Source organism: Falco cherrug, chromosome 5, assembly GCF_023634085.1.
Source record: "Falco cherrug isolate bFalChe1 chromosome 5, bFalChe1.pri, whole genome shotgun sequence".
NCBI lineage: Eukaryota > Metazoa > Chordata > Aves > Falconiformes > Falconidae > Falco > Falco cherrug.
The window spans coordinates 7,157,637-7,174,552 of record NC_073701.1 but is presented as its reverse complement, the minus strand read 5'-3'; the positions used below and the strand labels follow the sequence as shown (position 1 = coordinate 7,174,552).

The following is a 16,916-nucleotide window of genomic DNA, read 5'->3' as shown; positions in this document are numbered from 1 at the left end:
GGCTTTGACACAAGCTTCACCGTGTCGTCCAGCCAAAAGAAATGTTAGACAAGAGGGGAAAATAAAACTGTTACATTCAGAATAGTTACCTACGGCGTCATTACATTCAGAATAATTACCTACGGCTTCGCCCAGAACTACTATTCTTAAAGCTTTGGCAATCCTCCTCTAAGCTATTTGCTGTTCTGCTACTCGGTCTATCCCACATTGTCTTTCCATGGACCTGCCTTGCCTCTCCCTGTGCCCTGCTCCCTCGACCTCCACTGCCAGGGCTTCCTACGCCGTCCCTACCCTTGCGTCTCCAAACTGGCTGATGCCATCGAAGGTTCGTACCGGGGGTCAGGCCCCCCACCTGTGCGATGGTCCGTCCTGCCTCCTAGCTGGGGTCGCTGCTCCAGGCAGTAAAACAAAACCCTCCGAAGGCATCACTACACACAGTTGGCCGGGTGTAGTGAAAATTATTAAATTGATTACTGCTTATGATAAAGTCTTTGCCTTTAATTAGGAATTGTTTAACTTAGACGGGGAGCTCAGGGAGCTCAAGGACAACATTAATGAACAGCTGGTGTTGGTCCTGAGCCCCCTGAACAGGCAGGCTGTGAGCAGGACCATCAGACAATAAATACTGTGTGCAGCTGTGTCATGACAGTAACTCCACCACGCTCGGGCATCTGGCCAACATCCCTGGCCTGTGTGGAGCTTATGGATTGTGAGACAATGCATGCCAAAGTTGACATACACTAGGTATGTAAACTATTTTTGTTTTTCACTGAGTATAAAGGCAGGCAAGCTCTGGGCTTGGCCAGAAGCCTCACCTACGGGTGGATGCGCTGCGTAGGAATTGTCCCAGTTACTGAGAGACTCCTGCCGCTGGCTGCAACGGGGCTTCCCAGCCCAAGTGTGGGCCTGGATGATGTTAAGGTGGTAATTGGTGATGTATCCTTTTCTTAGTCTCTGTAATGCTTTGCAGTAATGATTTGATGCTTTGCTCCTATTGCTTTTTTATCATATTGTGCATAATAACTAGCACTTTTATCATATTGCATGCTATTTTCCTTTATTATACTGTAATATAATAAATTGCATTTATTCTTATATTTGATTTGGAGTTCATTTTTGCTTGGTATCCAGTCAACCAGCAAAACAGTGGGCAAGAACAGGTTCCTCTCAGCCCCAGAACCAATTCCTTGAACTTCAGAATTTTATTATTATCACCATTATCATAGTTTAATAAACACAGCTACAAAAGGTAAAGTGCAGCTAAACATTTAGGTCCTGTATCATCTGGCATTGGTGGTTTGCTGCTTTCTGGCTATCTTCTGGGTCTAGCAAAATTTCCTTTCAGTTGTTCTCAAGCCGTTGCTCCTCAGCATCTCCATGTTCTGTTTTGTTTGCAGGTTTATTAAAAAAAAAAGAAAAAAAAGAAAAAAAAATAGAAGAATTGCCATTCCACCACAATTTAGCTTGAAGCAAAACTCTAAATAGAAAGATTCAGCTCCTGTTAATACTGCCATCCATCTCAACCATTTGCAAGGCATTGCTGATCTCTTAAAATAACACGGTTAGAGTGAAATGAGCTGAAACAATGAGTGATGAGCAAGTTGCCATGGGGAAGTGAACAGAAACGCACAGTTCCCTCTCACTTAGCTCTTAGCAGCCCCTCTGTTCTGCTGGCACGTGGCTCAGTAGCAGGTAATAAAAGATATGGCCTGATAGCATGAGGTGTAGTGCATCCTCTTTCCAATCTGGGTTATCGCTTCATGCCAAGCAGAGGTGGGAGGAAAAAATAGAACCTTGGAGTTCCCATGGTGCGCCCTGCCTAGGGGCAGCAGCTCCCACAACTTCCAGGCTGCTCATAGGATCTGGTGGGTGGCTTCGGTCCTTTCCAAAGCAGCAGTCCCTAGAGCTGTACCACTGGAGCTCAGCTGCTGTTTCCAGGGAATTGGCAGGGGTAGAGGGAGTTACGTCAGCTCAACCTGTCTCCTTGAAGCAGTAGAGTCAGGCAACCTAGATTTCTTTTCCAAAAACTGCATAAGAAAAAGAACTTGAAAAGTTCTGATTTAAATACTCCAGGTTTTCTCAGGGTTTCTTTTGTTCTCAAAAGAGCTTGCCTTGTTTGTTTTCACAGAATATTTTCAGCCTTTGGATACAAGATAAAATTTTATTCCCTGAATTTCAACTTCTGTCTTTCATTCCCTAGACTTCCTCACTATTTTCTCTTTCCATCTTGCCATTCTACTAAAAAAAGTAAGGCAAGGTTAAAGATGTTTGGTAGCAAAGAAAAACCTGAAAACTTCCAGTATTTTTTCCAAGAGGGAAGACATAAGCTGTTGAAGGTATGGTTTCCTTACTTAAGCTTACCTTCCTTTCTCAACAAACACACACCTTTTTCAGTGGAAAAAAGGAGAAATAGGAAGCTTAAAAATAAAATTATAGGAATGGGGAAAAATTCCTACCCTTCAACTGTATTTTTTTTAATTCCAAAAGCAAAATAACCTTATAATATATGTTAGCATTAAACAATGTCTGGTTTAATCCCTAAGCTATGTGCTTGTTCATTTCTAGCTTCCCAGGTGGGTAATGTGAAGACTGTTTTGAAAATCACCACATTACACACAGGATAAAACCATTTTCCAGAGAAAATCATTCTCTTACCAGAAAGATTTGACCAATTTGAGTGATTGCTATTATTCTGAACACTTCCACGTAAATAATATTACATGAAAAGAATTATAAAATCTTTCAAGACCGTAACAGTTAGTGGCAAGTGTGACAGAGAGGTACCACCTGCACGTGTCATCCAACCCGACTAAGTGATAGTTGCAGCTTGGATGCACGGTGTGATGGCTGCCCTTTACAGACAGAACTCTGGCTTCTACATCTGAACAGTTCCCAGTGAGTAACATGTTTTATGCCGCCACGTAGCTCATGCAGTAGTATTGGACATAACCCTTCTGTGCTGGGTTTCACTCAGAACTGCCTTCGGAGCTTATGAGTTTCCTCAAACAACCTCTTTATCAGAAGCCTCACCTTCATACAAAGGGTCGTTGTACACTAGAAGGCTGTCTTGCTGGCTGTGTTTTCCTGCTCCTCTGTTGCACAAGGGAAGCTTGAAACCTGTCTGTACTTACCCAGAACTCTTCAGATTTTCAGATCAATCTCAGAAATTGCTGCTGGCACTTTGGAAGAAAAGGATCACACCAAGCCCTTGTGGCTGGGGATGCTTGATTCAGCATGAGATCCAAGCAACTCATGTGAATGCATGTCCGTCTCAGAGGCAACAACTTTTAAGGTCACAGCTTATCCACATGTGGTGGGTTGGTCATGGCTGAATGCCACGTGCCCACCAAGCCACTCTATCAGTCCCCTCCTCAACAGAATGGGGGGCAGAAAAGATGGAACAAAGCCTTGTGGGTCAAGATTCAAGGCAGTTTAATGAAGCAATAGCAAAAGTTGTGTGCATGGAAGCAAAGGAAAACAGAAGATGTTATTCTCTACTTCCCATCAGCAGGCAATGGTCAGCCACTTCCCGGGAAGCAGGGCTTTGGTACGCATAGCGGTTGCTCTGGAAGACAAACGTAAATAAAGAATGTCCCCGGCTCCTCCTCCTTTCTCTTAGCTTTTGTACCTGAGCAGACGTCAACTGGTAGGGAATATTCCATTGGGCACTTTGGGTCAGCTGTCCTGGCCAACTTGCCCACCCCCAGCCCACGGGTGAGGGGGGCGGGGGGAGGTTGGAGATACAGCCTTGGTGCTGCGCGCGCGATGCTCAGCAGCAGCCAAAACACTGGGGTGTGATCACCACCTTTCTACTACCGATACAAGCACAGCGCTGTGAGGGCTGTGATGGGGCTCAGCCAAACCCAATACACCACACCATAAACTCTGACTGGTTTCACCCACAAATGCACCAGAGGGGGGTATTGTTAGCCAGTTTTGGCCTGCAGTTTAATGTGGAGGAATTTATAAAATCTATGTGCAAGAAAAGTTCTTTTAAAGTCTTGCCAAGTCGTTTGGAGAAAAGTTTCTGCAAGTTAAAAACTTTCTGTGCTCTGGTGAAGCCATTCTTCAGAATCATTTCTCAGTATGCAAGAGCACTAAGGCAGTACAAATATTTCAGAAACTCTCCAGAAGGAGGGAATAAAACAGATTTCTCTTTTGCTGAGCGTGGAAGAAACAAAGGCACATCAATGTGAGAAAAGGCAGCAACTGATTTCTTTGTTTTTATGGTTTTGGCCTTTGCAATTGATTTGGGGAAATAGACTCTATTAACTAGTATATATGTAGGAAAGAAACAGAAGCAGTGAGAACAAAGAAGCCAAATTATTTCTGAAACGAGGCTTGATTGGTTTAGAACAAAGCCTATAGATTGTAGCTATGTGTAAGAATGGAAGACTGGATACAGCCTTGAAGGTCTGTGTCTCCTAGTTCCCCTGCCCCGATCCTTTGACAATTTGGGGCTCTGAACAGGACACTTAGAAGTATTATGCAGCCATGTAGGGTTAATTTAGAAGCTTTGGCACTGATTATTTTATTTAGCTAGTATGCCTTCACTTCTGTTACTTCTTATTCTCCAAGGGCTTGTTAGTTCCAGACTTTAAAGATGTCACCCACTGAGTAAGTATGAGCCCAGGTTCAAGATGACAGCCCTGTCCTGCAAGCACGGAGCATGTGTCTCCCTGGCATCAAAACCAGTGGAACAAGGCAATTGCTCTGGAGGGAAGAATACAGTGTTTTCCCATATCGGGACCTCACATAGCAAATTACTGTTTTTAAAAAAGCCTTAAGACAGACAACAGAATTGACTCAGCTTCTTGATCCCTTCTTCTTAATTCCTTAAAATTCCTTCCCCTCATAAAAATAAAGATGTATAAATTCTGCTAGGATATTCTTTGAATGGCATGACTTTTTTTTTGGAGCTATTCTGCAGCCATTCCTGTTTTCTGAGAGCAAGAAAACACTCAGGGGTACGTTGTAACTGTCTTTTAGAGAGGTGAAGGGAAGGTCATTGACAGTCATTGTCATAAATACATTGCTATAATCTGATCAACTGTCCTCGCCCTGTGAGAAAAGGTCCCTTGCTAAAGGAATGCAACGGCTCTTCTCTGTAGCACGGACAGAGCGTATTTTCTGCTTCTCTTTTACTATACACAATTTGGAAGTCCAAGGTATTTTCATACTCTAGTTTGGGGGTCCTCAAACTTTTTAAGCAGGGGGCCGGCGCGCGGATGAAGCGGCAGGCAGCCATCTGCGGCTGCTTGGTTTCCCCGCCAACCCCCGGCGGGGTGTGTATGTGTGTGTGTGTTCTGTAAATACCCGGGGCCCAGACTGAGGACCCTGGGGGGCCGTTTGAGGACCCCTGCTCTAGTTCAACACAAATTCACCTTTTCCATTTTTGTCAGACTTCACTGTTTTCACCTATAGTTCACACCTTGACACCCACCCATTCCACCACATCTCCCCCACTGCTGCCTTCGTTACCTCTAGTTCCATACATGCTAGATCTTGCGTTCCACAAGACTGGTAAACCAGGTATGTCCTGAAAGCTGTGCACTGGGGGAAAGAAAGCAGCACTGCGGTTTGCTGGAACACAGCTGATACAGAAGTCAGTGTAAAATCCAAGCTATCTGCCTCCTGCGGGAGCCTTAGGACAAACAGCAGCCATCTCTGCAAAGCACAGGAGTTGGTAGCAGGCGAGTTGCTACCAAAAGGCTCTGGCAGAGAGCTTCCCTTACGTCCCGCACACCACGGCAGGCTCTGCACTTGGCACAATGCAGGCTGAAGCACATAGCTGTTGGAAATAAGGCATTTATGGCTGAATTTGTGGAATCCCTTGCCACAGAGTATCAGACTATCTCTCGGTCTAAGATGGATCACGTTGTACGGCATTACACATTTACATTACGGACATAGCAATTAAAAAATGTTTTGCAGTCAGCTACATGGGGAAAAAAATGGAAAAGTCACTTAAGTCTGCTACAAATGGGGACACTGGTGGACAAATTTTCATGGGAAGTGCCAAAAGAGAGTACAACAGTGGTGTTACAAAGAAAAGCAAGCAGTGGATCAAGTAGACTTAGAAGAAACATACCCTATACTTTTATTAAATGTAGAAGCACATGGGTTGGCCTGAATTACTTGGTGCTTTTAGACATATCTAGGTCACAGTGGGCTTAACGAGTGTTGCTCCCATTAGGAATGGTGTTACAGATGTGCCCAGGAACCCTGAGAATGATCCCATGGCCTGTTTTGGAGAGTGCTGTACAAACATTCAAGAAGATGGAGTCCCTACCTGGAGGAGATTATTGTAATTAGAGCATGAGGCAAGTACTGGGTGTAACAAACAAACGGAGAACGGGGTGCAGTAATGATAGGAAAGTGTAGGTGGATAAACTCGTTATGATGTACAGCTAGCACGAATAAACATAACAAAACAAAATGTAGGAGTGAGAGCAAGAAGAGGAGTATTTAATGCTGATCGAGTGGAATGACTGACTCATATGAAACGGCAATAGGCCACCCCAGCGCAGTGTTGCATCTCATTTCTATGGTGCTAAATAGTAACATATTAATAAACAGCCTTCCCGTATGTGGGCATGGGCACAGCCTTTACCTTCCTCCCTCAGGTACATGTCCAAAAAATCTTTTCCCATCCTGAAAGATACCTCATGAGCATCAGTGCTTGTGAAGTTGCAAGCCCTCTTTATCCTTCTTAGCACAGTCCTAAAATTTTGATCAACCCACCGGTGTTCGTGGCCATTTCAGGGCGTGCTGGAGGGTGCATAAAAGGTTGGGTATTTGTCTGGAGTCTTGACCAGATTCCCACTTGATACTTTTTCTGTAGTGTTCTCCTGGCACTTCACACGGGCATACCTTTGTCATGCACGCTCACTGACGGCTCTGAAGTGCCCCAACGCCCACATTCACCTTTGCATCTATGTCGATAGCCAGCTCAGGAGGTCTCTGAGAGAGCAAACACAGAAACACCATCTGCATTGACTTTAACCCATGGGTAATATTCAGCTTTATGTCTTCATTACGCTTTGCTGTGCCAGTGGCGTGGAGGGAACCTCCCAGTTTGCAAACGCCTGGCAATCTTGGTGAAGGCAGGCTGGCTCAGCTTCAGTCCGGCTACCCCTGCAGTACAGGTGTTACGGTCGGAATTACCAGCAGAAAAACTGGCAAAAGCAGAGGTTACATCTACTCTCCAAGCAAGAGGCGTGCTTGCTGATTCATATACGCCTGCCTGCATCAGCTTGAGACCTCACAGGGCAGCCTGTACAAACCTGTCTGAATGCTGGCTGAATACATCAGGGCCTGAAGAAAGTACGGTGGTGCTGCTGTCAGCAACAACTTCAGAGCTGCTCAGCTGTCTTTACTTCCACTTCCTTTCACCTCCCTTCCAGTCCAAGCGCAGACACAACCAGTTTCACAACTTCTGTGTGAAGGAGTACAGCTACCACCTCTGGAAAGCAAAAGGAAGCAGGTTTCTACTGAGTAAAGCATGAGACCATGCACAGCCGTCTGCACTGTTGTCATCTGCAGATGGTCAGCTTCGGGCACTCTGAGGCCTCCTGGAAGCTGGAACAAGCTTTGGAGGGCAGCAACTCCGTTATAAGGAGACTAAGGTGGTTAACTGTGGACCTTTCGATCGAAAGGCTAGCTGAAAGCAGCCAGCCGGGTTTGCGAGTGAAGAAATTACTGGCCAGATGGGAATACTCTGAACCCTGGCACCACATTTCTCCCTCAGTCTGAAAGAGCTTGTGTTTGCCAGCTGCCACGCTGTGATATGCATCTTCATTCCTTAGTTTGAGAAAACTGCAGGATTTCTTTCTCTTCTTGTGTGTTATTTGCAAATAATTTCAGTGTATGCAGGACTTCATGCCACAGCGTGTAAAAGGCTGTGCAAGACTGACTGACATAACTATCAATTTGCAAAAGCCTTGGCAGATTAAATCTAAGTTGGTTGCTTCATAAAATTGATAGTTCTTTGTTTTCCAGTCATCTGTGGGCTCACTCAACATCGCTTACCTTTGGTTTGGCAGATCTGGTACAGGTGTGTTTTCACATCGTCCTTGCTGTGAACACGGACCAAGAATTTGCCCCCCCTCATTTGCTTTTGGAAATACTTTCATGCACCTGCTCTGGCTGGGGTAGAGTTACTTTTCTTCGCAGCAGCCCGTGTAGCGCCATGCTTGTGACTAAAACCGGGCTGGTAACACACCGATGTTTGGGCTGTTGCTGAGCAGTGATTGCACAGCGTCAAGGCCTTTTCTTTTTCACACCCTGCCCCAGCAGCGAGCAGGCTGGGGGTGACCAGAGGCTGGGAGAGGACACAGGGGGGTCAGCAGACCCAAGGGATATCCCACACCATATGACACCATGTCCAGCGAGAAAAACTGGGGGAAAGGAGGAAAAGGAAGGAGGGGATGTTCAGAGTCATGGTGTTTGTCTTCCCAAGTAACTGTTTGGTGTGTCGAGGCCCTGCTTGCCAGGAAGTGGCTGAACACCTGCCTGCTGGTGGGAAGCAGCAAATTAATTCCTTATTTTGCTTTGCTTACACATGTACCCTTGCTTCACTTTAATTAAACTGCTTTTGCATCAACCCACAAGTTGTTTTTTTTTTTTTGCTTTTGCCCTTCCAGTCCTCCCCCTCACCTTGGGGGCGGGGGGTGAGTGAGTGACTGACTGGGGGCCTGGCTGCCAGCTGCGGTCAACCCACCACAGTCCTTTTTGGTGTCCAGCGTGCGGTAAGAGGACTTTGAGACAACAACATCTGATCGGAGCGCGGTAGGTAGAATTTATAGCTGTTAATTAGCAGGGTCCTGTGCTTGCTTGCTTTAATGTATATTGGAATCTGGTGCTTGTTAGTGGCTGCTTTGGACTTTCGCTGTTTATTGTAGCACTTATCATCTTACCAGGCTGTGCCAGGGAACATTTTGTTATCAGCAACAGGCAAAGGGCCCAGGCACTGCTGCTGCTCCTGTGCTGCTATACTGGATATACTGGAACATGTGTTACAGGGTTAATTTTCATCATAGCAGCCCACAGGGTGTTGCATTTTGGATTTTCGACTAAACCAGCGTTGACAATACACGAATGGTTTAGCTGTTACTGAAGAGCATTTGCACAGCATCAAGGTCTTTCTTTTTCCCCCTCTGTCCTGCCAGCGAGTAGGCTGGGGGTAGGTGAGAGGTTGGGGAGGGGACAGCCCTGGGACAGCTGACCCGAGCTAACTGAAGTCCTATCCATCAGCAAGTAGAAGCAAAATCTCCAACTTGTGAAACTGATGCAGGCGTATTGAGTCACACTCCTGCAATCAGTTTTGCATTTGTCTATATATGTATGAGTCTGTGTGAAGTTAAAGAACTAATTATTTATTTATATTATTTATTTAGAACCTTTAAGCCTCCTAAAACGTAAATGGTTTGGCACTTAAGCACACAAAATCCTGGTTCTGCTGAAGTTAGCAAGCATTAATTACCTGTTTTCTAGGGTAAAACCTGACTCTGAAATTTACATTTTCTTTTTTTAGTGAATATGGCTTGCATTGCTATTTCATGACTGTATCAAACAAAAATAAATTAAGCATCATTACAAAATATTAAGAAACTGATTTTCTAAGATGAAGCAATTGTTCATACAATTTCACCATCTGAAATTGATTCTAATTAATACTGAAAATTCCCATCAAGCTGGTTTTACTTGTGATACAAAATTTCACTGATTATTGCCAAAGAACTAATACTGTCGAGACAAATATACACAATAAAATGTTGATGATGTTTTTCATGCTACAATATTATCTTTATTTTCCAATAAAAAGTAATAAGTTTGTGACATTAAAAAAAAGGCAGAGAAAATATTTGTTTAGTTTTTATATTTTTTTTCCACTTCTGTTCTGTACCTTCGTTTTGAAATGCATGGTCTGTAAGATACAAGAATTGAGAAACTACCGAAATAACCTGGATAACACCATACGAGGTTCAAAGATAAACTACTTTGAAAAACCCACTCTGCTGAACTGTACCTAGTGTGGTAAGTGGAAGTTCTGTAATTAAAGTATTTACAGGACGGAAGACAAAAACACTACTGAAAGCTTAGCTTAAAACTCTGCTGGAGTAATCGGTTCATGGACTGTGTATATATTTTCACTAGATGTAGTCATCCTGGGAAAAATCCACGTACGTTCCATGCACAAGAGTAGTTCCATTAGTGAAAACATCGTTAGAGCTAAATGGTAAAGAAGATGCAGATGTTTCTATAACCCAGTTTCATCTAACCTTCTCTGCCACCACCACTGTGTATTCTCACTGAACAGCTACAGTTCTCAATGCCTTCCTGCTCGAGGGAGCTCCTCCTTCCCCTTCCCACGGTCTAAACGTCTGTATGGGACTGAGTGTCAGTTCTGGATTCTCACTTTGGTTCTGCCATTGCCGTTCCATGACCTGCCAGGTTAAATCACCTCCCTTCTCATTTCTGGGAAAGAAAGAGATTGCTGACTCCGCCTTCCCTTGCCAGGGCAGCGAAGATTAATCCTGTGGAACCCACAGCATTTCAGACGTGCTGGGTATGTAAGAACCGAGCCAACAACGCAAACCCACCTTCTCAGAGAAGGGGTTGCACACACCTCAGCGCTGGCATCGCTCTACACCTTGGGCGCAGCGACGCATGGAGGCGAGGCCACCTCTACAGTCATTTCGTACCCAGACATTGCTGGAATGCAGCACCACAGCTCCATATCTGCACCGGTTTTCCCTCTCGGCCCTATGTCTGGAGAACATCCACCTGCTGTAGCTTTCTACTCCCAACCCCGTGCTGCAGAAGCATTACAAGATGGGGATAATCAGGGCTCAGGATTAAGGCCAGAGTCTCCATCCCTAGAGATTTAGAATTTAAAATTATGTAAAAAGACAGAATACTTGTTAGGATGAAGAAATGCTAATACAAATCAGAAGGGACTGCTATTTCTTCCCAGAGAAGAGAAGCTGTTTTCTAAAGTGTGTATTTGTCGGAATGAAGCATCTGCCAGAGAAATCTCTCTCGGTTCTTGCTGGCAAACATTAAGGTCCTTTGAGGAAGCACATACGCAAGCTACTAAGTATGATTGGTTTAAGTTTTTTTTTAAAAAATTGTTGTTCTGCATGATGATTGCTGAAACGTTAAGAGCTCCCAGACTTGTCAGTCCTCTTCACAGCAAGACCCTCACCAAAATCACAGCCATAGAGTTCTACCCGAAGGCCAATACCATGATACCATGTTCTTGGAACAATGCGGATAAACCTGGACAGAATGGGTGGGTTAAAAAAATGCTTGACGTGCCCGTTGCTGTTTTCATTACCCGAGAAAACCTGCAAATACACAATCACACAATTAGTTAAAAGGCAGCGCTTAAACCCCCACCCCGCATTTTCTTTTTTAAAATGGTTCCAAGCTGTTGCATTACCCATCCAGGGTAGATGGACTGTCACTTCCAATTTTAGGCAGGACCACATCCAGTCTCTTTCTAAAATGCTGGGTCAAAGGTAGTTCAGGCCAGCAATACCCGAGTCTGAATGAATTAAACAGCCTCCGTTTCCATCCACACCACAAAATTTGTCTTTCTAATCTGGATGGACTAAAAAACCCAAACTTCCCTTATTTTACTGCTGCTAAAAGCCCTTGTGGGTTAGGTTGGTGTAAGGTGATATGGGAACAATGTGAAGTATTGTGTCTGCTCTGTGGGCATCTGGAGTTTTCCAGCTCCGTGACAGCAGAACTGCTCGCTAACATTAGTTTCACTTATAAAATCAAGGCAGAAATGAAAAAGCTGAAGAGAGGCCCTGGCAAACCCATTGTTCATTCAAATTAAATGTCCTCCTTTACAAATAACATCAGCTCCTTTTATCACAATGTTGACTGCATTCTCTACAGATTTGGCATTCTTTCCTTCTATTAATGTTAATTACTATGACCAAAATCAGATGGATATTAGGACGTTACCTGTAGTAACCCCAGCTCCCTAGTATTTTAAAGTCCTGTGAGGCCCTCTCTGTGGCTGGGTATTCTGCCCTTGTGCCTTGACTGTGCTCAGCGTCTAAAACCAAGCAACGAACACGACTGCCTGAGCCGAGGGTGATACCTTTGCCACGGAGCTTGAACCATCCATATAGGACCTCCACTCTGAGCCTTGGTCGCTGTAGAGGATAACATAGGTTTTCACAAAGTTTTCAGCAGATATGGACTTGACCCCCTGGGTAGCGATAGCAGTTATCTTCTTAACTGTGAGGAGATCAATTTGCAGCCACTGTTCCTTGTTGTTGAGCTACAATTGATAAAAAAAGTTGTCTATTAGCAAACATATGCCTGTCTGTATTTGCTTAAGTGAAAAATCCTGTTTAGAGACAGTTAAAACTGCATCAAAGCTGTATCAGAGAAGCGCAGAAGAGTAAAGCTGAGGCAAAAGTCACAAGTGTTCTTGGTGGCCCATACAATTAACTTCTTCCCTGCAGGTGGTGTATTTGGCGCCTTAAGATGTCCACATTAATTTTCAATACATAAAAAATAACACAGATTCATCTCCAGTATTAAAATATAATACATAATACTAATACCAAATGCTCATACAAACCAGGAGCAAACCTCAAGGTGCTCTGTAAAGAAATGCACCTCCGTTTTGAAGACACAGAAGCTCACATTCCGTGCTCTGGGTCATCCACCCCCAGACCCATTAAGCTGCACCGCCTATAAGCCAGCCCAGGATGGGTTTCTTTAACCCCTTTGAGACAAATATTCAAGTCGTATTCACCTCCTGAAATTAAAAGGGCTGCCTCTGCAGGCAAGTGCTGCAGGCTCTGGCCCAGAGGACACCACCCATCTCAAAACACGATTTCATTGCTGTTGCCAGAAGTTCAACAAGTTTCCTACTGGGGGCTTCTTCCCAAAGGATGGCTGTGAAGTAACCTTAGCTACACCTGGCGCTGAACACAGCGTACAGGGCGTGCACGAGCACACAGGCAGCACAGATTTATTAACTGCTGTCCCTGGTTTTCACTTGTTACCTTGGCTCGCCAGGCATTCACCTTCCCTTTCTGATTGAGACGAGCAAGCGAAGCGTCCCACGTGTTAAACCAAGATGTCTTAACAGACGAGGCTGTTATCTGGGTATTCTTGATCTCTCCATTTTCCATTCCAAGTGGCAAAGAGCAGCCTGTTAAGAGAAGTGCCATGTTATCTCCAGTTCATCCAAGTAGCCACAGCCAAAACAACATGCTGGAATTGAGAACACCCGCAATTTTAGCTTCATTTAATGTATTAGGTAAAAAATTTGCCAGAAAGGAAGCACCAGCACGTGACCCATTCTTACCATCTACTTCACAGCCCAGAAGCTCCATGCGAAGAGTAGGTCTGTTGTAGGCCTCGGTTGGGTACACTCTGATGTACCTAGCAATAATAGGGGGATCAATGATGTTCTCTTTTACTCCATAGGCATTGGAATTACCTTCAAAAATCTATTAAAAGAAAAAAAATATCCACATATAGTTAATGAAATTCAAACACAAGCTTGCATGCTGAAAGCCTGCTCTGTTACAAAAGTAGTCTTTTTTACACCATTAGCCCCAGCCGTGGTGATGAAACACCCCACACTGCAGAGCAACTTGAAATATTTCACGGTCCCATCTTAGCATATTTGGAAGCGCCTGAAGGCCTCAATCCAAATAAGCAACCCCTTTCTACACGCTGCATAAGCCTGTAAGAAGACACTAGTAAAGAGGCAAAAGGACAGGTAAGAGACACCAGGTTTTCGGTTTGGGAGTTGTACCACAGAAACCTCAGGGTAAACTGAAGCTGTAAGAGGCAGGGCTGGGGCAGCTGGGCGTCAAATGAACCTTTTTCAGGGTACAACCACGCTTACTACACAGGCCTTCTGCAGGCAATTCAGGCAGTTTTAACTTTCAATTGTTGTGACAGCAGAAAAGGAAGGACAGGAGGGAGGACCTAATCCCAAACAAGGTAAGATCCAAGTTTTAGTTCTCCTTCCTGCTTGCTTCAAAAAGGGTGACACGGTCTTAGGAAATAATAGCAGGGAGAGATGCTCGTGAGAAAGCCATACTCTATACAGTCAAGGTCACAGGACCAATCTAAACTCCAGTCTAGGAGATTTCTCACCTTAAAATCCCTCTACTGGTCTGAATTTTATTGTATTGGTAAACACCCTTTGGGGTGTCAAGCGGTATTATTAAGTCTCTGAAGGCCATAATTTTTTCTGCTATCTCTTAACATAAAACTGTCACCTCCCTGCATCACCCAGTGACACTGCCTAGGTTGCTGCAACCCCTATGGCACGTACAGACCTTTTGTGCTGATGAGCTGTCTCCTCTGAAGGTGTTCCACTTTCGTTTGTCTTTGCTGTAGACAATAAAGTACTTCTGGACGTACAAGGACTTTAAAAACTGCTTGGCTCCCTGCGTCTGTATCCCAGTTAGCAGAACTTGTCTTTGAAAGTCCACCTAGGAACAGCAAACAGTGTTTATAGAGCCAGTAATGCACAGCAAAATCAATTTCATTCTTTAGCATCTACACAATAGCTTTAAGCCCTGCCTTCTGACACTAACACTCTCCGGAGAAAAAACAACCAGGTGCCGGAGGTCAAATTACTGCTGTCTCGCTCTCCTTTCACCTGTGTATTTGTGTGTGCGTTTAACTTCAGAGGCCACTTTACAGTGTTCAGCGTTCAGCACAGTGCCACAAAGACACCTCAAAAATACCTGTGTCCCCATGGTAGGCAGAACTCCGCTACCCCGTCTCACAAGTAGGCAAAAGGAGTGTGGAGAAATTAAAGGCTCACATTTTCATAATCTGCCTCTAGTTTGGGACACCCAGGCTGAGAAAAGGCATATGACATTCTGAAGAAAAGCCACCATTCCTGCTAATATCCTACCCAAGCCCCTAGCACATAAAAACAAATCGGCAAGATATTCCTATCGGCAGTGAAACTCATTCTTCAGGATGCGCACTCCACGTCTCTGCATACTTTACTGCAGCAACCTCAGCTTCTCACTGCCATGCCCCCTTATCAAATTCTTCTTCCTCCCAACATTATTTCCAGTTCCACATCAGATCTCCCAACTTTCTCCCCCTACTTCACCTCCACTAACTTGCTAGCAAGTGTTAGCGAGCCAAACAAAACACCTACCTGTTGAACTTAAACTGCAACACTAATTTGATAATTTCTTTTCTCCTAACTGCCTATTTTAATGAAATTTGTAAAAAAATCAACTATCCTCCCTAAGTGTGGGTGCAAATTGGCTCTCTGGTGCAACAGTGATTGGGATGGAAGAAAAAGATGGATGAAATTAGGTGACTGAATGATATAGTGCTTGCAGCCATAATTACAAGCTTGGTTTCCCTGTTAAGCCACACTGTGCTGTGTCAAGCTGGACACAGAAGCATCCAAACCAACCAAAAAAACCCCCAAAACTATCTGAAGCAATGCTTGACAGTGTTACGCTTTAAATGATCACCCAACACATACATATAAGTATGTATTGTTGGGTAGATGTCGGGGGGTGGGGGGAAGTAGTAGAAATAATGAAAAAAGAAAAAAAAAATCCTTTTGCCTACAAAATGGTTACATCTAAATTGTGAGGGTAACTGTCCAGTCAATGGGCTGCTCCAGGGGAGGTGGAAAGTTTGCGTCACCACAATCAAACTTGCTACATCTTTTCGGTTTTCCCCATCAGTCTTCTCAGTGAGAAGAAGAGTAGCTTGATGTTCTAAAACAAACCATATGAAAACCACAACTCAATGATGGTCAAGCACGTGTTGTACCAACTATACCTGGATCCAAGGGAATCCTTCTGTTTTCACTGTAGTGCTCCAAGCGTTGTATGTTCCAGAATTGTGTAATCGGGCTAACTTAGGTTCCCAATAATCTAGATAGAAAATATGAATAAAGCAAGAATTTAAGATGAGATACTGGGAGGAAAAACAAAAAAAAAAAAAAAAAGAGAAGAAAAAAAAAATAAGAGGGCTGTAACTTGTTAGTGATGCTGAATGCTTCAGTTCTTTTCTGGCCTGTCTTGAGGGAAAAAAACCCACCAAGAGACTCTAAAATCCATAATCAGACTCTAAAATCCATAATCTAGTATAATTTGGACATGGTCAGCAACTGAAAGTCAGCTGTTACCCTGCAAAGTATTGTAGTTGGCAGGATGACTTTAAAAATAATGGCCTTTTTTGTAATGCACTGTCTGCTGCTTTGGAACCAGGGTTTAGAGTTTGCTAAACAAGCTTTGGATGCCAGCAGGATGAGACACAGAATGTGCTTACATTCATGGAAGAGAGCTCCTTTCTGCATAATGTTAACAACTGATATGGAACATATATGACAAGGCAGCTTTCAAGCCTTCGTAACACTGCGGCAAGGAATGAAGAAAGAAAATTAAATCCACAGAAAAATCAGTTTTCCAAAATAAATAATTTGTTATTTCAAGGGAGAGGATGTGTGTGCCTGCACATATGTGTAACCTATATGCCTTGGCTTGCCACTGCCCATGTAATATTCTATCACTTTCTCTACCAAATGATCCTACTTTTATATCAGGAATAAACTTGGTAAATTAAAGACTCTGTCATTGCTCTGGACGCCAGATTCCCAAATCTCTCATAACACATCTATTTGGTCCTTTCACATCTCATACCACATGCAAATCTCAAAAGCTTTTTGAACACTTTGGTGTTCATTTTCGAGCAGGGAACCCAAAGGACAAAAAGATAAAGCTGGATCTGTTCCAGTTCATCCAGTAGGCCATCCAGAGGACCTCCCGACTCTCAGGCTTGTGATACTGACAGCAGACCTGTGACCTTGTTAAAATACAATGATGAGGGCCTACCTAATACAGCTTGCAAAAACGTTGGAGAGCTTCTTAGCCTGA

At 44.0% G+C, this 16,916-nt stretch overlaps 1 protein-coding gene across 1 annotated transcript in view; it reads right to left on the bottom strand.

Moving 5' to 3' along the window:
- Positions 1–9,780: 9,780 nt before the first annotated feature.
- The window catches only part of F5 (coagulation factor V), a 34,798-nt gene continuing 27,662 nt past the window's right edge, over positions 9,781–16,916 (bottom strand). The window contains exons 20-25 of the mRNA XM_027816988.2: positions 15,820–15,914; positions 14,334–14,489; positions 13,346–13,490; positions 13,041–13,189; positions 12,122–12,304; positions 9,781–11,351 (exon numbers count right to left, since the gene is read on the bottom strand). Of these exons, the coding sequence (XP_027672789.2) occupies positions 11,163–11,351; positions 12,122–12,304; positions 13,041–13,189; positions 13,346–13,490; positions 14,334–14,489; positions 15,820–15,914 (917 nt within the window). The 3' untranslated portion in view covers positions 9,781–11,162. The remainder of the gene's footprint in view (positions 11,352–12,121; positions 12,305–13,040; positions 13,190–13,345; positions 13,491–14,333; positions 14,490–15,819; positions 15,915–16,916) is intronic.